The sequence below is a fragment of the Zootoca vivipara genome, chromosome 14 (genome assembly GCF_963506605.1).
Source record: "Zootoca vivipara chromosome 14, rZooViv1.1, whole genome shotgun sequence".
Lineage (NCBI taxonomy): Eukaryota > Metazoa > Chordata > Lepidosauria > Squamata > Lacertidae > Zootoca > Zootoca vivipara.
This window is the reverse complement of record NC_083289.1, coordinates 3,879,645-3,903,139: the sequence shown is the minus strand read 5'-3', so window position 1 is coordinate 3,903,139 and position 23,495 is coordinate 3,879,645. Positions and strand designations below refer to the sequence as shown.

The 23,495-nt window shown below is 42.5% G+C and overlaps 1 protein-coding gene across 2 annotated transcripts in view; it reads left to right on the top strand.

Moving 5' to 3' along the window:
- OTUD7A (OTU deubiquitinase 7A) overlaps window positions 1–23,495 on the top strand; it is a 98,748-nt gene that overhangs the window by 56,439 nt on the left and 18,814 nt on the right. For both annotated transcript variants that reach the window (XM_035131410.2, XM_060282505.1), the window contains 7 exons: window positions 2,255–2,440; window positions 6,812–7,030; window positions 10,904–11,005; window positions 11,797–11,924; window positions 13,419–13,531; window positions 19,499–19,626; window positions 20,425–20,574. In XM_035131410.2, the coding sequence (XP_034987301.1) occupies window positions 2,255–2,440; window positions 6,812–7,030; window positions 10,904–11,005; window positions 11,797–11,924; window positions 13,419–13,531; window positions 19,499–19,626; window positions 20,425–20,574 (1,026 nt within the window). The remainder of the gene's footprint in view (window positions 1–2,254; window positions 2,441–6,811; window positions 7,031–10,903; window positions 11,006–11,796; window positions 11,925–13,418; window positions 13,532–19,498; window positions 19,627–20,424; window positions 20,575–23,495) is intronic.

The following is a 23,495-nucleotide window of genomic DNA, read 5'->3' as shown; positions in this document are numbered from 1 at the left end:
CCATTGTATTTCTCTAATTTGGGATCAAAATAAATTTAAATTATTGAAATGAATCTAAATATATTAAATGATTAATCAAAACATGTATGTGCAAAACATTTCTTTTTTGCTTTTTAAGATGAAAATGTTCATTATAAAACCCAGAGCTCAGGGCATGTTATACACAAATAGGTTCTGCACTTACTGTTCTCATCTCTTTATATATTTATTAAATTAAGCCAGTTAACATTTTAGGCAAAAGTTTCTGAGTCATTTTTTTCCAAAAAATTGAGCTAGAATAGGTGGTACAGAACATTATACTTCTATTTTTTTCTCTTATTCCTTTTGACTGTCAACAATAACATATGTTGTATTTGAACTGCATGTTCATTCCATTTAAGCACCCTGCAAAGTAATTTGGGAATAAATGTGCCATTAAAATTTAAAAAAACCCGAGTGAATACATACTGATACTGTAGTAGGATCCACTTCTGCCATAGCTGAACAGGTTTTACAATATCAAATAATGATAAATCCTAACCAAACAGAGCCAGATTGAAATAATAAAAAGAAAGATGGTTCCTCTTTTCATCATAAAATGCAGAGATGACTTATCATTACAAGGCCCGTCAGTGTCACATTTCATTCTTACAAGTCTTACACATAGAATATTCTCTTGCTGGTGCCAATAAAAGCACTATGCAATCCTCAGCGTATGTGCTTTCCCTGAGGTGTTTCTTTAAAAATAAAAATCTGGAGAGGCTATTAATATCTAGGGTTAAGATAATTCTAGAATGAAATGAAAGTAACATTTAAATAATAGGGGCTTGAAAAGAAACAACCTGATTGCCTGACGTCAGCCAGCTTTTAAAACATTGCCATTTAAAACATTGCCGTTTAAAATGTCAGCATCTAAACTGGTGTTAAGGATCGTCTCATTGTCAGCCTCTTTTTTGAATATGGTGTTCTCATGAGCATGCATTGAAGGAGTTGGGTGATCTCTGACTGTGCTTTGGAAGGTGGTTAAGTGCTTTCATCCTTCTGGTGTAAATGATGCCCTAATTCAATAGAGGAAAATGAGAGGCATTATGCTTTGATGAAAATGAATAATCATTGTATGGTTTGAGAGCCAAGGATTACTCATAGGTCCTTTACTCTGACTGCTTTTTTGGCAGAGGTAGCTTACTTATCCCATGCAACTCTGCATCAGTGTCCTGTTCAACTAACAACGCTACTTGAGTTCTTTCCTTAGGCATAACGAAGCTTTTGTTGTGATAAAAGAAAATCAAGTGTTGTTATTGTTACATGTTAAATAATTATATAAATGCCATTTTTCTGCAACAAAAAAGTCTCTCAAGGTAGTTGGCTTAGGCTCCAAAGTATGTTTAAAACTATCACTTCGTGCAAAGTTCCATTATCATTATTAAAGGAATTGATTTTTAAATAACCTTTCGGACACACATTTTCTGTTAAGCAGTTTTGTAGTGCCATTCCCTAGCAATATGTACTCTAGAAATGCTTTGCAGAGATATAAACCTGCTTTAGCTGTGTGCAACCTTAAAGGCACTCCTTCTGTTCCTGTCATAGCTACCTGAAAAGCTGAAATATGCTTAATGGTGTGCAAAACCTGCTCATCATAATTTGGAATGTGCTGAGTCTTCTGAGTATTCTTAGAGAAGTCTTATAAAAAGTTCATACTTCTGACAAGAATCCTCCAAAGTCTGAGAAGATACAGCCAGATCCAGAACCACAAAGCTGGTAATGGTAGAGATGCTATAGTCTGTCAGCTTTCCTTCTCTCTCTCCCCTGCCCCTCCTTCCCAAATGTACCATTTTAAAACATTTAGAAGAGATAAAGTGCTTTGATTTCTCCCATACTCTTATTTCTTTAAATAACTTGTTACTGGTGTCACCAAATATCAGTAGGTGGTCTCCATTGCCATTATAAGAGAATAAGGGAGGCATTCATTGTGAGTTCCAACCCCTCTTTCTCTAGAAAGGCAGCACTGGTAACAGCTATGTCACTTCTGGTCTCACAAAATTTAGAATTTCTGTAGGTGACATCTATAAAGACAGGGCTTTCATATTCACTTGATACTCCAATTTATAAGAGAGGTTTTCAAGCTGAAGCTCCACAAGCAGACACTTCAGTGGGCAGGCAGAACATGGAACATTTTTACTCCCGATTAATTAATACAGAACAGTTGCCACTGCTTTGATACTTGCAAATACCAGTCACTCTTGTTAACAATGCTCTTATGATGTCTCATTCTTAGGCAAAAATTGGGATTTGACAGCTGCCCTGAGTGACTATGAGCAGCTTAGGCAGGTTCATACAGCTAATCTGCCACAAGCGTTCAACGAAGGGAAGTATCCTAAGCCGCAGCAGGAAACGGATCCTTCCCAACAGGTGAACAAGAGTGAGCGACCATCACTTCAAAGACAGGATGACATTGCTCAAGGTACAGTGCTTCTAGCCAACTTTGATTGGCAAGCTGCTGCTGTAGGTTTTCTGTTAACCTAACACAGGTAAAAGGCTTACTACTGAGATGCCAAAAAAATAAAATAGGTAGGCCCACCCCAAAACTGCCCTGCCCTTGATATACCTTCATAAATTCAGCGTTGGCAACATACAAGTTTGTCAAAACTATGGATGTTAGGCTTTCATGTTGTTGGACATATATTGTAAGGTAGGACTCTCTTTTTCTCCGTTACCAAAGAGTTTCAGATTTCTGCCAAAGAGAGGGTCGGCATAAAAACCCAGAACAAACTATTATGTAAGCTAGCGATTACAAAAGACATTTACTAGCTTCTGATGCCATTTACTGGGGTATTAATAGGAACAAATTTTATTTACATGAGCCTAATTGGTTTATATAAGTAGAATCCTGACTCTCCTTTTTCTATCAACAAAAAAGCAGCAGTAGTGGTCATTGCCAACAGTACTAGTAATAATTATTATTTATATAGTTATATTATTATATTATTAAATACCTGTACGAAGAGTCGGACACGACTAAACGACTAAACAACAACAACAAATACCTGTTGGTGTTCAGGGTGCTTTATAAAAAAAATAGTGAAATTCAACTCGGTTGGTATGTTTAAATTCTACTTAAAGCCACTTTTTAAAAAAATTGGGGAAGAAAAGAATTCACATGCTTTTGTAAAGATAAGAAACATAAGAAACCGAGTGCCACAGTGAAAAGCCCACCATAGCAAAGGGTTAATCTCACTACCTCAATATACACTGCTAGGATTCCCAAATGGCAGGCAAGGTCTGAGTGAACATAACCAATGCTTTGGATGCCATTAGTTCAGCTGCTGAGATGTTAGAGAGGAGCTTTAGAGCAGGGATGGGGGACCTCTGACCCTCCAGATGTTGGACTCTAGCTCCCACCATCCTATAATACTGGCTCTGCTCATACTGGGAGATGGAGCCCAACAACAGCTGGAGGGGTGCAGGTTTCCCATCCTTGCCTTAGAGTCAGACCATGCAGCTATCGAGTCAGAGGCATTTGAGAATTCCTAGACCCACAGACAATCTTTGCACTAAATAAAATGGCACTAGACAATTTTTATGCCATGGGCTTTCAGATCCTTGTGAAGGAAAATCAGTTGAGCAGGATCAGAGCATTGCACTAGAAAAGGTCAGACAACAGTTGCTGTGGATATTATGGGATGTACTGTACAGTATTTTCTGATTGTCATGTATGTGCAGATGTCATCCGAGTCCACAACATCAGGCAAAAAAAACAGAACCTGCCTTCAAATTTGAGCACAATTATTACTTCTACTCAACTATTTGCAGATTAAAGCCAGTTTTGGTCTGTTTGATGTTGTGTTGGGATGCCAGAGAGTGACTCTGTGATGCATTTTATTTGATCTGTTAGGAAAGTTGAAAGTGAATTACTGAATAATTATTTAATATATTTCATGATCAGCTAGTACCTATTTCTTCCAGAAAATTATGATAACTCTGAAGCCAGATTTTGCAGAACCAGACTTCTTTCCCTATCTACATATATAAAAATGTTCCCACTGCGTGCACGGATGCCCCAGCCTTTCACCGTAACCGCTTAACTGAATTGCATCAAATTAGGACAAAGCATACCTTGCCCATCAGGGAGGGATCTTGCATAATTTTTTTCCGAAAAAAGCACACCTTTCATACCTAAAATAATGATTAAACACAAAAAGTGGTGCCCAAATTATACATCACCAGCAGATGCTCTGAAGACTCCAGCAGCATCCAATAGAAAGGCAGATTGCGCGCTATCACCAGCAAAAGCTCTGATGGGCGGTGCCAAATAATGATGTCATCAACCGAGCAACTGAAACCACCAAGGCGGCCATTACCAGACAACCCACAGAGTCAGGCTGGGGCCAAGGAATGGAGATACAGTGGTACCTCAGTTTATGAACACAATTGGTTCCGGAAGTCTGTTCATAAACTGAAGCGTTCATAAACTGAAGCGAACTTTCACATTGAAAGTAATGGAAAGTGGATTAATCTGTTCCAGACGGTCCGCGGAGTACTTAAACTGAAGTGTTCATAAACTGAAGCGAACTTTCCCATTGAAAGTGGATTAATGGAAAGTGGATTAATCCGTTTCAGATGGGTCCGCGCGTTCGTAAACCGAAAATTCGTAAACTGAGGTGATCATAAACTGAGGTTCCACTGTACAGGGCAGAGGCTTCAGCTCACATTTAAATACTAGCCCAAGCCAAGGCCGACAGACTAGGCCTCGTCTCTACTTTAAAGCCTACAAACTAGGGCTCTGCTCTATTTTACAAACTAGGCCTCGGCTCTACTTTACAGCCTACAGACTAGGCCTCGACTCTACTTCACAGACTAGGCCTTGGCTCCACTTTACAGACTAGGCATCAGCTCTACAGCCCTTTAAATACTATCCCGAATGGAGCCCTGGATGGGGTGGGGGGGAGGGGCCCAAATATGTCATGGGCTGACGTGGGGTGGGGGGAGGAGGGATAGGATACCTCATGGGTCACTACAGGATGGGAGTAAACACAGGGATGAGACACAACCATGGGGGGGGGACACATAGTCCAGGGGGAAACGGACACATCCTCCCCCTTTCGTGGGAAACATTGACCCTGAGCATAGCTGTCAAGTTTTCCCTTTTCTATTCAGCATAAGGGAATTTCCCTTAAAAAAAAGGGAGAACTTGACAGCTATGATCCTGAGTCAGGCACAGCAACGCGTCATGGATCGTCACAGGGTGGGGGCAGCCACAGGGATAACCCACAGCAACGCGTGGGAGGGTCAACTAGTCTTATATAAAAACAGGATCCTAACTAACTAGCAACATTTCAAGGTAGGGATTAAGGGAGCAGCTCCTCAGGATTTCCAGTTTGGCTTACTGGGAGGTGGGGAAGTTCAGTACTTGTGTACTGATTTTCCACTGCAATTTATTCCAGACTGGAGCTGTGACATATGCAATATAATCTCAGGGAACACAAAGAAAGTGATAATTCATCATAAATTTGGGACTAGGTTACAAGAGAGACTGCATTCTCCTGTTCAGACCTTCTTGGTTGCCGATGTAATCTGAGGAGCCCCTCTTAGTGCCGCTGCAAGCCCTTGAAATTTGTATTGTGGCCACCCAGAGTATGGTCTTTAAATCTGCAATGTAGAATGCTCTATGTTGTGTATTAATTCAAATATTCTGTAATCTGGTGGGAGTACTGTTCATTTGTCTGTTTAAAGGGGACAAGCACAATCCTCAGCCTGATTGGGTTCCGCCGGAAAGTTAGAGTTCTATTGGTTTCCGCTTAAATGTATCTTTCTTCACCCAACCCTTGTTCCTATAAATACAGCTTCCCTTTACCCCAGTCCCTAGTCCTGTTTGCCCTAAATAAAGAACTGTTCTCATGAAGATGGTATCTGGACTCTTAAGCCACGACACAACACTCTACCCCAGGCATCCCCAAACTCGGCCTTCCAGTACAATTCCCATCATCCCTGACCACTGGTCCTGTTAGCTAGGGATCATGGGAGTTGTAGTCCCAAAACATCTGGAGGGCCGAGTTTGGGGGTGCCTGCTCTACCCCTTGAAATAAGGCATTCACTGATATTCCAGTTTCTTTCCATTTCACACATACAGCTGTTGATGATGTATTTTATGATATCTTACTGGTGGTCGCTGTGAAGTTTTAGCTGTATTTTATGCTGTTTTATTGTAGGCATTGTATACTTTTTATTCTCTAACAGTCCTTTTAATAAAATCAAAATAAAATAAAATAGAAAACTTCCTTTCAGTAGCACCTTAGAGACTAACTAAGTTTGTCATTGGTATGAGCTTTCGTGTGCATGCACACTTCTTCAGATACCTCTTCTTCATACCAATGACAAACTTAGTTGGTCTCTGAGATGCTACTGGAAGCAATTTTTCTATTTTATTTTTATTTTGTTACGATGGCAGACCAACATGGCCACCTACCTGTAACCATAGCTGCCAAGTTTTCCCTTTTCTCGCGAGGAAGCCTATTCAGCATAAGGAAATTTCCCTTAAAAAAAGGGAGAACTTGGCAGCTATGCCTGTAACTAGTCCTTTTAATAAACCTACAATCAAAGGTCATGGGGTTCTATTTCATTTTGCCTTGAGAGCAAGCATATAGTACAGATGAGAGAAGAGATCATTGTCTCCAGCAGGGTAAAAGTACTTTGGGAGTACACCTTTAGACTGCAATCTTAAAGGCACTTGCTAAGGAGTAAGCCCCATCAAGCTCAGGGGGATTTACTTCTGAGTAAAAACATTTAGAATTGCTATGGTTGTCTCACCCCCCCCTTTTTTTTTGTTCCTGCACAGAAAAGAGGCTGTCTAGAGGAATTTCTCATGCCAGCTCAGCCATAGTCTCCCTTGCTCGGTCCCATGTGGCCAGTGAATGCAACAATGAACATTTTCCTTTGGAGATGCCCATCTACACATTCCAGCTCCCTGACCTTAGTGTTTACAGTGAAGACTTTAGAAGCTTCATTGAGCGGGACTTGATTGAGCAAGCAACCATGGCTGCTCTGGAACAAGCTGGTGAGTAAATACTTAAGACAAGGGAGTCTGGCTTGTTTGACCTTCTTGTTTGAGTACCACTCTTTTAAGTCCATATTATTGTTGGAGCTGATTGCTTACATCTTAGATACATACGCTTAATTCAGATGGCTTAAAAAAGATTAAACAAATGTGTTTTATATGACAGCAGAAATAATAACTCTCTGAAATAACTGCAATAGCATGCAGGTTGGCTAGTACAGTCAGGGCCATCACACACACAGTGATCCATGCAATGGTCACCTCCAGGTTTGATTACTGTAATTCGCTCAGCGCAGGGCTGCCCTTGAAGCTGACTCAGAAACTCCAGCGGGTGCAGAATGCCAAGGTGAGGCTCCTTAAGGGGTCCTTGCCACGGGACCACATTCATCCAGTGCTTTACCAGCTGCACTGGCTCCTGGTGGAGTACAGGGTCAGGTTTAAGGTGCTGGTTTTGACCTTTAAAGCCCTTTGCGGCCTAGGACCCTCGTACCTATGGGACTGCCTCTCCTGGTATGCCCCAAGGAGGACCTTAAGGTCCATAAGGTCCATAAATAACAACACTTTGGAATTCCCGAGCCCCAAGGAGGTTAGATTGGCCTCAACCAAGGCCAGGGCCTTTTCGGCTCTTTTTGCTAGCCCATGTAGGACCAGCATGGATAGTTGGCCCCGGTGAATATTTGACGTTTTCTACCCTTATGGCTTTGATCTATAGGCTACCACTAAAATGCATTGTAAGCTGCATTTTAAACTGTATTCTTACTTATATTTTAATCAACTCTTTCTTTTGTTTTGTTTTAATGTTTTTACTGTATTTATATTCAGTGTTAGCCGCCCTGAGCCTGGTCTTGGCTGGGGAGGAGGGGTATAAATAAATATATTATTATTATTATTATTATTATTATTATTATTATTATTATTGATACATATATTGTTCAGTTGTTGTTAGCCATGATAACTGTGAATAGAAACTTCATTTTCAATGGAACAGCGTACCTTAGAGTACTGGATGGGCCACTCCAGTGGGTGGCCATTGCCTTTCCACCCTGTTTGTCCCCAAAGCGTCCCCCCCAAAAAAATTTAAAATTGCCAGTGGTCTCGACAGACCACTTAATGATTTTTCTGCCTGTTGTAGCCATTGCAATGGGCTGTGCTTGATGCTGTATTGTTTTTAATTGTATTTCTATTGCTTCTTTTGTTTCTTACATTGCTTTTCAGTGTAATGCAATTTGCAATCTATAGAATTCAAGCTGCAACACAATGCAAAACAATAGAAATACAATGTAAAAATCAATGTGAATATATAATGTGGACATGCAGTGGACCACCTGAATGAAGATTGTGGACAACTGCTGGTCCACATACCACCTTTTGGGAATGCCCGCTTTAGAGGTTCTGTGGCCACTATTGGAGTAAGAAAATTATTATGCTCCTGCAGCTTCTGTTGAACTTCACTGTAGAAGAATATCTAAATAATTTAATTAGACAGAATAATAGATTAAAAGGCTTTTATATAATCTATATATATCTATGTTGTTCTGCTGTCTCAGCAAAGTCGCAACATGCCATAGCAGCAGGCATTGGCAACACCTCTGCACTCTCCATGCCCGGAACAATTATTGAATACATAGAGGCTGTTTATTGAAAGTCCAGCCTAGGGATGAAGATGATGAAGACAGGATGGATTCCTGCAATTCCCATCATTATTATCTGGATAGATTCCAGTGAGCTTTGAATAATGTCAATGGTATATGCTGGTCTTTGCTTAGAAGATGACCTACAATTGTGAGGTCTCCTTCATAATTTAGGGTTTATATGTAAAGTGATAACTTACTGAAGATCCGCTTCTGCCAGTTCACAGAATTGTTGGCATTTTAACTCCCATTATTAATACTGTATGAAACAATGTGTCACGTAAACCACAGCCTGCACAGAGATTCTTGCTGTTTCTGCCTATGTATTTTGCATGGCATAATGGGGTATGCAGTTTGCATGAATGACACAACTCTGAATGTTATTGTGCATATGTAGGACCATCAAGGCCACTCTCTACTGTTCTGAAGAGTCGTCTGGGGCAAGTGGGGGTTGTCCAAACCCAGGTCAGCGTTTTTCCTGTTGAATTCAGGTGTTATTCTGAACCCTAGGGCCAAACTCACCCTCAATTTAGCAAGGTGCCTCCACTCCTGTTTATGTCCAGTCAACCTGAGCCAAGAGATAATCAGGTTGTACACTGGACATCCTCAAGATTCCAAGGAGCAAGAGCTTTGTTGAGTATTTGTTGTCATCAGTGCCGGATTTACGTATAAGCTAAACAAGCTATAGCTTAGGGCCCCACTCTCTTGGGGACCCCAAAAAAATTTAAAGGGAAAAAAACCTGGATGTACATTTCCAATTGTATTTCAGTTCAACAATTACTTTGATAAAATACATATTTTGTTACATGCAAATGTTTATAGATACCTATTAGGTCCATAAATTACCATATAGCATATGTTGTTGTTGTTTAGTCGTTTAGTCGTGTCCGACTCTTCGTGACCCCATGGACCATAGCACGCCAGGCACTCCTGTCTTGCACTGCCTCCCACAGTTTGGTCAAACTCATGTTCGTAGCTTCGAGAACACTGTCCAACCATCTTGTCCTCTGTCGTCCCCTTCTCCTAGTGCCCTCAATCTTTCCCAACATCAGGGTCTTTTCCAAGGATTCTTCTCTTCTCACCATGGAGTTTTCTTGGCAGGGATACTGGAGTGGCTTGCCAGTTCCTTCTCCAGGTGGATCACGTTTAGTCAAAACTCTCCACTATGACCTGTCCATCTTGGGTGGCCCTGCATGGCATAGCTCATAGCTTCTCTGAGTTATTCAAGCCCCTTCGCCACGACAAGGCATTGATCCATGAAGGGGATCAATAGATACCTATTAGGTCCATAAATTACCATATAGCATATATTCAACACAAAAAACAGCGACAATTTGTTGTGGACAAAGGACAGCTGGACGTATAAAGGGCCCCATTACCTCCAGTAGCTTAGGGCTTCATCAAACCTAAATCCGGCCCTGGTTGTCATGTTTATGCTTTTAAAATTGGGAAGATTTGCTATAATGTAAGCGCCACCATTTAAAACTTTGAAACCATTTTTGCTAAGTCAAAGAAGGAATGGACATTGCTGGTATGACCTCTTTGGAAAACTATTTCTTAACACAAGAGAATTGTCCTTTATATCTACTCTGAAATGTAACAGGCAGCCCACCTTAGGTTTGTTTTCTTAGCTATTACCTTCTTCACTATAAAACTCATATCAAGAAATGTATAGCTTTTATATGGATTGTATACGTCTCCTTGATTTATCTTGCCACACCTACATTATTGTCAAAATCTTCTGCATGGTGCAGGCGGTAGTCTGTTATTTCACCATGCCTGCAAGAAAGGAGTTGCTAAAAATGAGAACATGTTACTTCCAGTTTTATCACTCCCAGAGGCAGCCCAATCCACTTTAAATTATGCTTCCCGAGTGCGCTCTTGATTTAGCTTTCATAAGAATGGTTAGGCATGTGAAGTGTGTGCCAGCTGCTGCTTCTTGAATACATGTGGCGATTACCAGGAGTTTTTAATAACCCAACCTATTAATATAGCTACAATTTATATACTTTTTTGGATATAGGGAAAATAGACTTACAGTAGGATCTGAAATTCTCCTGAGTTTAAGTATAGCTACACATTTTCATGTTATAGGTTGCTTTAGCCTAATTTCAGTTTATTATGACCACAACCATTTATTTCAGTTGAAAAGATTGAGCTATTTGTTTTTAATATCAATAGGACTCCAAAGTGCTTAATGTTGGCAGTGTCCTTATATTTTAAATTAATTTTCATTTTTCAGGTCGGCTTAACTGGTGGTCCACAGTGTGTACAAGCTGTAAACGCCTTCTCCCACTGGCCACCACAGGGGATGGCAACTGCCTGTTGCATGCGGCTTCCCTAGGTAGGTCTTCCGATAAATAATGCATTCTGAAAGAATAGGACAGCTCTATGTTGCTTACAATGTTTAGATTCAACCTTTCTCCTTCAGAAGGATTGAAAGAACCTCACTTGAACAAGATGTGGACCCCATAGTGTACAAACACAATGTTAGGCCATCTCCTCTTATCCATGTTAGCAAATGATACCGTGATATAGTAAGTGACAAATTGGACTGGGTTCTGTGAGATCTGTATTTGTGCCTTTCATTTTTTTGGCCCAAGTGTAGTACTTTACATTTCTCCTTGTTAAAATTCATCTTGTTTGCTTTGGCCCAGTTGTCTAATCTGTTAAGGTCATTTTGAAGTGTGATCCTGTCCTCTGGGGTATTAGCCACCCCTCCCAATTCATCCCTCTCTTGTGCGAGTCAGCCAGACCTTAGGTTTTTGGGTCATTATTTCTGAAACAGTCAAAAGAGCCCCCAGTGATCATTAGTCATTCAGGGCCCACCAATAGCACTCCAAATTTCTGAGGCTAAAATCAAGAACATTTGTTTCCTTCCGGCAAAATTGTTCACCAGGCAACTCAATTCTTCCATTGTTTCTAAAGAACATTTCCTAAAATTTGCTTTGAATTCAGTATTGCCCTATATTAACCTATTTAATGTTTGCACCTATTATTTGAAATGCTTAAACATAATCAAAGGGAATAAAACTCATGCCAAGGATTAAACCTAGTCTTAATTCCTCTTCATGCGTGTTTTGTGCTGTCCTTGTTTTCGTTCTTGCTCCTGTCACACTACTTCTTTGCATTTAGGAATGTGGGGGTTTCATGACCGGGACCTTGTATTACGGAAAGCGCTTTACACAATGATGCGAAGTGGAGCTGAAAGGGAAGCCCTGAAGAGAAGGTGGCGCTGGCAGCAGACACAGCAGAATAAAGAGGTTTGTACAACATCAAGAATTTATCTTAATTTTGAAGCCATACTCACTACCGTGTTTCCCATAAAATAAGACGTGCCTATAAATTAAGCCATGGCACGATTTTCATGCGTTGAAAAAATATAAGACATACCCCGAAAATAAGCTGTAGTGCTAAGTGCAGTTCTGGAGGGGCTCGCCAAAACACCCAGCAGCGCGCGCCACATGGAGCCCCGAGCCAGCGGGACCCAGCAGAGCGCCCTGAGACGCAAGAGGAGGAGGAGGATTCAAAGTGCTACAGAGAACTGCTGGGTCCCGCTGGCTCGGAGTGCTCCGTGTGGCGCTGCTTGGCACTTTGTCAGCGCTTCAGCGGGGCGCGCTGCTGGGTCCCACTGGCTCGGGACTCCACGCGATGCGTGCTGCGGGCCCCACTGAAGCGCCGACAAAGCGCCCAGCAGCGCCATGCGGAGCGCCCCGAGCCAGCGGGACCCAGCAGTGCTCTGTAGCACTTTGAATCCTCCTCCTCCTGTGGCTCGGGGCTCCATGCGGCGCACGCTGCTGGGCGCTTTGTCGGCGCTTGAGCAGCAGCAACAACTTACCGGTAATTAAATAAAATAAAATAAGACACACACACCCACACACCCGAAAATAAGTAAAATAAATATAAGACGGTGTCTTATTTTATGAGAAACACTGTATGGCTTCCTCATAGAGTCCCTTCTTAGTGCCAGGACACATAGCCTGATGCTTGTGCCAGAATGATGAAGAAGAATGACTTTGAGGATGGGCAGGGTGCTTTCCCCACCCACTGGATATCTTCATTTAGTCCTCATCATCCGTGGAGGGGGGGGGGGGAATGATTTGCAGGACAGACCATAACCTTGCATCTTTCACTTAACATTGAGACACTTAATTTATACCACTCAACTTTCAGTATCAGAAGTGTTCCCTCTCTGTTCTGTTCTAAATTATTTTGTACGATGTCATTGTGCTGTTTAAACAAACATTTTGGGAGGTACATTTGGTTAAACACTTTGTGCAAATAGGCATTTTTGCACAGCAAAGTCTATTTTGACAACCACTGGAAGTCTGAGACACTGACACAATTTTTTGCATGTTTCCTAGGATATCAATGTCACTATATGTAGCAGGACTTACTCCCAGTAGTGGAGCATAGGATAGCAGCTTCCACACATGCACACACAATTTAACCTTTTTTATTCTGCCCTCCTTCCAGAAGAATATTTATAAGAGAAACCAAATAAGATTGTTTCTATGATAACTTGATTCAAAGTGGGATGGCTTACTTTGGTAATTAAAAGCAGCTGAATTAATATATATTGGGGGGGGGAGGGATACTGCAAATGAGCCTTAGCAATTGTGCTCCCAGGTTCCAGAGAACTTGTGCATATGTGAGTTCAGAGATCTCTTAACTCAAGAAATAAAGATACAAATCAAGGCACAATGTATAAGTTACAGTTGTCTCCTGTTCTTTGAACTGCCTTCTCTCTCTCCTAGTCAGGGTTAGTTTACACAGAAGAAGAGTGGGAGCGGGAATGGAATGAACTGCTCAAACTGGCTTCCAGTGAACCACGAACTCACTTCAGCAAAAATGGAGGCACTGGAGGCGGGTAAGTGTGGGTTGCCCTATTCCCTTTTCTGATTTATTAACCTAAAAGGTAAAGGGACCCCTGACCATTAGGTCCAGTCGTGACGCTCATCTCGCGTTATTGGCCGATCATGTACAGCTTCCGGGTCATGTGGCCAGCATGACTAAGCCGCTTCTGGCGAACCAGAGCAGCACACGGAAATGCCGTTTACCTTCCCGCTGTAGGGATACCTATTTATCTACTTGCACTTTGACATGCTTTCAAACTGCTAGGTTGGCAGGAGCAGGGGCCGAGGAACGGGAGCTGTGACATCACTCATTTTAACCAATACTGACAGAAAGAAACAGCTCAGCTGGCTCATTTCACACAAATTGCTAAGAAGGGTACCTGTAAATTATGCTTCATAACTTTCTTTCTTTGAGGCCTAGAGACTTATTTTTTAAACAAAATGAATCTGAAGGCCCTTCAGGGGTCTCAGTGAAGGGCATGGTGCCCATGACTGCAGTGTTGGTGACCACAGATGTAAATAATTTTAGTTCTCACTCTCTCTGTGGGGTTGCGTGTGTTAAAAAATAATAATACTGTGCTGTTTTTGCATTTACATAAATTTCTTCAAAATTGCTTTTTTTTTAAAAAAAAGTGTCTTAATCTGCACTACTTTTGTATTCAGGTCCTTATTAGTTCTTGCAACCTCATTCTGTCCTTCTCAGGCGGTTTATGTCTCCTGTTTTTGCACAGCTCAGTGTACTCCAATTAGAGATGTGCTGAGATGTATTTGCCAAAATAAAAGAGCTCAGTCCTTGAAGAAGTCACATTTGACAGCTCTGCTTCTCTGGAAATCCAAACAAAAGCACCCATCCAACTAATAAATATTGTAGATGTCCGATACCACAGTTTTCAATGTGCAATTCAAGACTCCTTAAAGTGGAGCTGCCAGTCACCAGGGTGGGATGTTGGCTCCCCACCCACCGCCAGACCTTTCTAGATCATAATCTGCAGGGAGTATCTCTTGCACAAATGTGAAAGGACGATGACTTTAGTAAATATAGCATGGAATTAAAAGACCATTCTAAAAGCAGTCCAGTGGCTTAGAGCAATGGGGGGGGGGAGGAGAGAGAGAGAGAGAGAGAGAGAGAGAGAGAGAGAGAGAGAGAGAGAGAGAGAGATGGAAGTCCCGACCACACATTATTCCCTGGGAATAAACCTCAACTGGTGAGAGTCCCATGGACTTACATCTCCACCCTCCTATGCTTCTTGCATATGGTGTGGACAATGTAAATAGTGAACTATTCTGTACCTTGTACATTTGAGTTTAGGAACGTTCTGACCCTGGGGTACCTCCCTAGATTGAAAGGATTTCAGGGCAGCCTCTTCTCTCCCAGAGGCAACACTCAGGTTTCACTTAAAGCAGGGATGAAGAAACTTTTTAAACTCAAGGACCACATTGGAAACCATGTGCTATCTCTCTGTTTACTAATGGTGAGGCAAGACAGGGAAGCTTCCTAGAACAATGTCCCTTTCCATCTGTCAAGCCAGCTTCCTTCTTTCTAGAGACCCGTAAAATCTGTGGCCAGTTGGGATTTTGGTTTGGCACCACCCGGTGGTCAATAGGCAACATTGCAGGCTTGCAAAAATAATAATAATAAAGAATTAAAACAGGAAGCTGTCATCTAAGCTCCTCTCTGCTTCTTCAGTTTTTAAAATTTGCATCACAGAAAGCAGTCATTTCTTCCTGAGACTCCTGGTGTTCTCCTTTCAGGCTAGTTATTTCCTTGTTTCTTCTGCCTTCGGGGATGTGTTAAAAGGTGTCCTAGTTGAGTCTATGGACAAGAAGACATGCAAGTGAAACTGCTTCTGCTCCTGAGTCCCTCCGCCGCTAGCACCCAACGCACCATGCAAGAACCAAGCTGCAGCCAGGCGCTGGTGGTAGAGGGACTCAGGAGCAGCAGCAGTTTCGCCCGTGATATACCGCCGGGTGAAACCACCATAATGTGCTGGCCCTCATTCCACTGAGGAAGGCAACTCCCTTAAACTCCATTGAGAGGCACGTGGCTGTCTGCCCCCAGCGGAGAAGTGTAATGGAGCCTGCCCCTCACCTCCTGCTCACGCGAGCCAGTGGCAGGGTGGGGACTCCATTGCACTTCTCTGTTGAGGGGCATGCAGCTTCCCAGTGGAGAAGTGCCGAGCAAGGTGCCTCGTCCCAGGCACCATGAGGTGCTGGGGGTGAAACTGCCTCAGCTCTGAGTTGAGGCAGTTTCACCCCGGTGCCTCTCAGGGCCGGAGCCGAGGCAGCTTGTTCCTCGCTTTCAACATTGTGATGTTTGGCTAGTGGTCCATCGTGATGTTGTAAAGCTAACATCGCCCAGCCCCAATGACAAGTCTTTCTCACAACATCATTTCCTTTCCCCCCAAAAAAACTTTATTTGATTTCATAAAACGTACATATTCAACAAAAGAACAACATAGAAATTTCAAATCATAAAGAACATTTTAAAAAAAACTTCAGACGTCATAGATCTTTAAAAGGTAAAAAAGAAAAAAAAGAGAAAAGAGAAGGAAAAAGAAAAGAAAAGACAGATACAAAAAAAAGAATAAAAAAGAATAAAAGATAAAGTAAATATCCTGCTGTATGCATGTGCAGCGGCAAGGATATTAATTGCATCAAAATGGAAAGCTTACCAACAGTTCAGGAATGGCAGGAAAAACTGGTGGAATACCTGAGGATGGCAAAATTAACTGCAATAATTAGAAACGTACCAAGGCAAAAGATAATGGAGGAATGGAAATATGTTCAAGATTACTTGGAAAAAGAAAATTTAGAATCTAATCTGATGAAATGCTTAGAATAGAGATATAAAAGGAGAGGTTATATTAAAAGTAGTGGGAATTATGGTAATTAAATCGATTAAGAGACATGACAGGGGGAAAAGAACATACAAAGGAAAGCGTATTGTAAATAACAGGAAGTGTTTTCTTTATCACATCATTTTCATCACTATAAGCCAAAGTACTCCTGTCGAGACTCAAGGTCCACCAGAGTTGGGGATTTTCGGTCCTCCCAGCCCACTGAAGCAGGCAGTGTGGAAGATTCAAAGGAAATCAACAGTCTTTCTCCTGCAATGGCCAACAGAACAAACCGTCTCTCAGCAATGTGTGCACAATCCTCCCCCATTTGGCAGCAGACCATGGCAGCCCTATGGTTGCTGGACATTTTCCGCAGTGGTCTCCACCTGGAATTAACCTGATCTCCCCACAAATTCTTACTGCCTCCAGTCTCATCAGATCCCCACAAGAGGAATGTATTTCTGGATGCAGTCCCCCTGGGCTGTCAGCAGCTGTGTATTCTGATGTGCCTCATCGCTTGCCTACTTTTTCTAATAGTTCCTCCATTATACTTCTCTATCTTTCCTACCAGAGAGTCTCAGTGAATTTTTAAAGCAACCTTTCTGTTGAAAGCCATCTCCATGCTATGCTAGTACTGAATCGCCTCACTTTCTGGCTTGTTGCTTAAGAACTGAAAACGGAAGGAGCTAAGACGCCAGCTTCCTGTTTGAATTCTTTATTTTATTTTTTGCAATCTTGATTTATTGCCTCTTGATTGTTGGGCTTCACCAAACCTAAATCCCAATCTGGCAGTAGCTTTTACAGGATCCAGAAATACCTTTCATTGTAAGTAAAACAGGTTTTCTCTTTTAAATCTGACTTTTCCTTCAGAAAAGCCTTTTCAGTATCATACCAGCCACAACTAACGTGCACACCACCTCCTCTAAAATCTTATTTACTGCTCATGTGTCAGTGCTTGAGCTCTCCCTTTCACCTCCACCTCTGCCTTGCTTGGCTAATAAAAGGGCAAAGGGAGGCATGATTTGAGAAATCAATGAACAGGATCTCTTACCTTTTCTATAAGATCAAGGCTACTGTGGGACAGCATTGGTGCTGTAGCATGGGTTATGGGTTCCTCTTCCATTGTCCTCTGCAGCATATTTCTCAAAGTTGCCACCCAAAGCTGTTGTTTTCCCTGGGGGGGGGGGGGAGATAAGGGTACTGTACTTGCTTTCCAACAGTGTAAGTGCACTAATTCTGTTTGCAGATCAAGGATTTGATCTGAATTGCAAGGGCTCCTCATGCATTTTATTCGTATACTTGCTCAACAATGGAAACTTAATTAGTCTACACTCTGGGCTGGGCTGTTAGCTACCCCTAAAGATGTCCATGTGTGTGTTGCTGTGGGTGGGGGTGGGAATGGCACCTACATAAGGAATTGATTCTGCAGCCCCTTCCTTGCCAGGATCCAAGGTGGCGTGGGGATAGATATGGGAGCCCTCAGTCCTTGTCTCTTTTTGGGAAGAGAACATTCTAAGAACACTTCTGAGCCCAGAACCTCCCAGTTATTTCACTGGGCTGTTGCCACGGACAATTTGCATGATGCCCTTTGAATTATAGATGAGCTAGTTTCCTTTGGTGCCAGAACAAACTTGAAGCATTCAAAGTTGTGTCAGCTTCAAAGCAAACTGTTTTAAAAAGAGGAAATAATGGGTTCTGAGGTAGACTGGGTTGCTGCTGGTTTCATCTTAGGTTATTTATTATTTTGCAAGCAAACATGTTCTCTTTTGAAAAAGTAAAATACAAACATTGTCAACTTTCAGAGTTCTGAAGAATTAAATCAGGAAATATACAATGACACAAAACTGTCAACACAGTTGCCTGGTGGGAAGTTCCTAAAGTGCAAGGTTTATTTACAGGTAGCATAAGGCTTCTAATCCAGCCATTTCATTGCTAACCATTTAGATGCCAGAGAAGGTGTGGGGATAACCCCCTGCTGTTTCCTGCAGTATCTGGCAATCAGAAATCCTGCAGATGGCTCATGCATCTATGTTCACTTGTTGGGTGGTGGTGTCTGAATGAGCCATCACTGATCAAACACTACAGCTAGAACTTTCACATCACCTAGAATCTCGTGCCGCCTGCAGCGCCATCTTGACTTGCACAGTGGCGCACACAGGGGCAGTTTCACTCAGCTGCTGGTGCTAAAAGTGTAAAACTAAGGAAAACCCCCTGTGGATGCTCCCCAAAGCCTTTCTTCCCTCACTGATCTTTTCCTGAGAGGGATGCGGGAGCAATTTTAGGAAAGTGGCTCTGGAGAGGTAAAGGGGAGGAAAGGAGGGAAATCCACAAACAAAAAATCTACTATCTCGCCCCCTTGCCCACTCACAATTGGCCGAGGGGGCAGATCAATTTTTCAGGGCAGGAAGCTCTCCTGTTGGCTTTCCCTTTGAATCACCCCGGGGGGCACTGGCCTGCAACCTGAAAGGTGCTAGAGCTGCAGTCTGGTGAGCTCCAGCTGGAAAAAAAAGCCCTGCACACAAGCAATGTTCTTGCTCTTTAGTATATTCATACCCCACTTGTCAGCCAAGATTGTCTCCTAAAGCCGTTTACAACTAAAATAAACAGAAAATTATAATAGATCCCTAAATATGTTAAACTTTTGTTTTGTTATTCATTTACTGAGATTTTTGTAAGGTTGTTGTAAACTGCTTTAGGAAATAATCTTGGCTGAGAAGTGGGGTCAATCTGCTGGCAGTTAATGACGCAATCCAGGTTATCTCCTGCAGTGAACAGCCAAATTTCTCTATAAAATGCAGCTGGCGCTTCAACCCTTTCCTAGTACCTGCTTTGGGGGTAGGGATTCCATCCTTTGTATGTTGATGCCTTCCTTAACTGATGAACTGCGCGGATTTTGTACTCTGTTATATATACCCCAAGTTCAAAATTTAGCTATCCTGAGTTTGTGTCTTCTGGAAACTATGTAAGCATTTATTTATATTTACATTAGCTGTTAGGAATAAAAATGGCTTCTGTGTTTTTCATTATATCCGATTTGAGTTGGAAATGCATATAAGCAGTTTTGCATCAGAACAAGTAACTGTAAGGAAAGGGGTGAAAAAATCTTTAGTTCTGAATTGTGTGCCATTGCACTTGGTTTTCTAGAGTTGACAACTCTGAAGATCCTGTGTATGAGAGCCTAGAGGAGTTCCACGTTTTTGTCCTGGCACATATATTAAGGCGACCGATTGTTGTAGTTGCAGACACAATGTTACGAGACTCGGGAGGAGAAGGTGAGTCATTTTGCTGGCGATTGTTTATTTAAAATGTTTTTAATGCCACCTTTAATAAAATCTTAGGTTGGTTTATAGAGTTAATATTAAAAATATTAAGAAATTTTGTCTCATTTAGATTATGACTGGTTAGCAGTCATAAGCAGGACAGGCGCAAACTGCTTATGTCACTAGTTTTGCAAAAGCCTGAACAATGAATTTCTCCTGCTCTTCTGGATATTAGAAAATTCTTATCTAAGAATCAGTCATTTACGATGTGTAGAAATTTACACATTTCACCACAAAGTGTATTTTATTTGTGCCTTGGGCTGAATGAGAAATGGTAAATAAGTTCTAAGTGCATCCCCTCTGGAGTAATCATGGAAACTGTGTGATAAACAGAATAAGCCAAAAGAATGTAAGATTCAGCAGTGCACATTTGTAACCAACAATAATTTTTTTAATTGCTGAAAATATTTTGGTATTAGACATAGTTTACTATACTTTGTGTGTCTTATGAATACAGTAAAGACAGCAAATATATATAGATCACCCCTGGTTTAGGGAAGGCCTACACAACTTGCAACGCTCCAAGATGAGCATAGTCCAGCAGCAATTCATTTTGGCCTGTCAGCTGCTAATCAAGCTCTCTTGCAGTTCTAATCAAACAGCAGCATGCCCAACAGGCCACTTTGCCTGACTGTGATGTGATGGGAAATGAATGAAATAGTACATCAATATTAAGATACATTGAGGCTGCTTAGGCTGCCTATTCCTAGCTTCACAACATGTTTGCAAAATCTTGGTTTCTCTTCACAGCATTTGCACCAATTCCATTTGGTGGAATTTACTTGCCTTTGGAAGTCATGCCTAACCGATGTCATTGCTCACCTCTAGTCCTTGCCTATGATCAAGCGCATTTCTCCGCTCTTGTGTCTATGGAGCAAAAAGATCAACAAAGGGAACAAGGTATGTCAAGTAGGAAAGAAAATGGTTTTCTTTTAGTGGAAAGGAATGCAGAGCTATTGTCTATGGGCATGTCATCTGTATGTGCCTATCATAAACACCGTGCTGAGTTAAAAATTATATCAGCCAGCGGCCCATGTTTTGTTAGCCCCAAAATGGAAAGCGAGCAAGGCCCCAACCAAAGAAGAATGGCTACTTAAACTGATGGAATACACACAACTTGCATATTTAACATCTAGAATAAGAGAAGAAGAATACTGTATACATTTATAGAAGACTGAAAAATGTTTACTGAATATGAAAATTGGATGAAAATTGTGTTCATTTACAAATTCTGGTAGCATTAAGATAAATTTAACAGTGTAAATAAGTTTTGATGGACGTAACAATGGTTTACTGGCTGGATGTTTGGTATGCAAAATGAACCACAGAAAGAGAAGGGAAGTCATTGGTTTAAGGTTGTTTAAATGAATATTTTGAAATGTATATCTGTTCATATGAATCTCCGGAAGGTGTATTTTATGGGTCATACTGTAGTATTTTGAATCATTGCCAACATAGCTTATATAAGTGGCAATTCCAAGTTAACATTGTACTAATCCATTGTTGGTGGTGTGATTGGGCAGCGTTTGGTTCTTCCATCTCCCTTGCTTTTTTCTCTGATCTGTTTTCTGCGTTCTGCCTTTCTAAAAAGTGAAAGGTATACCAGGTAAGTCATTGGTGTTTTGAGGCACAGCACCCAGACTCCAATTCCAAAGCATGGTTTAAGACCTTGACTTGTTCTGAAGCTGGCACACATGGTTTCCTTCTTCAGATGAAATATTGAGCCAATATATGATTGTCTAAATGTGGCTACTTCCTTCCTTTCCCTCAACTTTTATATTTCTTTATTTAATGGAACCAGAAATCTTCATTAACCCAGCATCCATGCCAGATAATTCCAGAGAGTTATTGGATATGCCACAAGTTCTCCTCCGCTATGGTTAGGGAAGATTGGTTTAGTCTTTGGACCATATTATGCAAAGCACTGTGTTAAAATACTAGCACCTTCGGGAAAGACAACTAGGTTATTTTGCACATGCTTTCTGGGCCTAGGCTTGCTGCTAATGTGGGGTCCTTCCAGTGAGCACTCAGGGCTGATTTCCTTAAGAATGGATAGGTTTGATCTTCTTGCAGTCCATGGGACTCTCAAGAGTCTCCTCCAGCACCATAATTCAAAAGCATCAATTATTCGGCAAGGGATACCCACATGACCTGAAAGTGTTGCTGTGTAATGCCAGGTCAATGATGAACAAAACGACTGCCATCCACGATCTGATTGTGGATGGAGGATTTGACCTGGCATGTGTGACAGAGACTTGGTTGGACGACGCAGATGGGCCTGTCCTTGCCTCTGCTTGTCCACCGGGTTTCTCTTATGCACAGCAACCCAGGGCATGTGGGCGGGGAGGGGGGGTTGCAGTGATTTTTAGGAAGTCATTAGTTTGCACCAGGCGTCCTATTAGAAAGACCCAGTTTTCTGAGTGCATGTTCTGGAAGTTGGGCAATAGGGGCAGTACAGGATTCCTTTTGGTGTACCGACCTCCCCACTGCACCAAGGATTCTCTGCCCAAGCTGCTTCAGGTTGTGGTGGATGTTCTCCTGGAGACACCTAGTTTGGTCGTCCTAGGGGGTTTTAACATCCATGCCGACACGAACCTAGAAGGGGCCGCTTGGGACTTCATGGAAAGCATGGCCGCCATGGGGCTGTCCTTGAATAAGTTTGGCCCAACGCATAGCCGTGGACATGCCTTAGACCTGGTGTTTACCTCTATGGATGTTGGCTTTTGACACCATCGACCATAACATCCTTCTGGACCGTCTAGAGCAGTGGTCCTCAACCTTGGGCCTCCAGATGTTTTTGGCCTACAACTCCCATGATCCCTAGCTAGCAGGACCAGTGGTCAGGGATGATGGGAATTGTAGTCTCAAAACATCTGGAGGCCCAAGGTTGAGGACCACTGGTCTAGAGGGCTTGGGAGCTGGGGGCACTGTCATACAGTGGTTCCGCTCCTTCCTCCTGGGCCGTGTTCAGAAAGTGGTGGTGGGGGATGAGTGCTCAGACCCCTGGGGTGCCACCACTTGTGGGGTGCCTCAGGGTTCTGTCCTCTCCCCCATGCTTTTTAACATCTTTATGCAGCCGCTGGGAGAGATCATCAGGGGGTTTGGGCTGGGTGTTCATCAGTATGCGGATGATACCCAGCTCTACCTCTCTTTCAAATCAGAACCAGTGAAGGTGGTGAAGGTCCTGTGTGAGTGTCTGGAGGCGGTTGGAGGTTTGATGGCGGCTAACAGATTGAGGTTGAATCCTGACAAGACAGAAGTACGGTTTTGGGGGGACAGGAGGCGGGCAGGTGTGGAGGACTCCCTGGTCCTGAATGGGGTAAATGTGCCCCTGAAGGACCAGGTGCGCAGCCTGGGAGTCATTTTGGACTCACAGCTGTCCAGGCAGGAACAGGTTAATTCTGTGTCCAGAGCAGCTGTTTACCCGCTCCATCTGGTACGCAGGCTGAGACCCTACCTGCCCACAGACTGTCTCGCCAGAGTGGTGCATGCTCTGGTTATCTCCCGCTTGGACTACTGCAATGCGCTCTACGTGGGGCTACCTTTGAAGGTGACCCGGAAACTGCAATTAATCCAGAATGCGGCAGCTAGACTAGTGACTTGGAGTGGCCGCCGGGACCACATAACACCGGTCCTGAGAGATCTACACTGGCTCCTTGTACGTTTCCGAGCACAATTCAAAGTGTTGGTACCGACCTTTAAAGCCCTAAATGGCCTCAGTCCACAATACCTGAAGGAGCGTCTCCACCCCCACCATTCAGCCTGGACACTGAGATCCAGCACCGAGGGCCTTCTGGCGGTTCCCTCATTGCGAGAAGTGA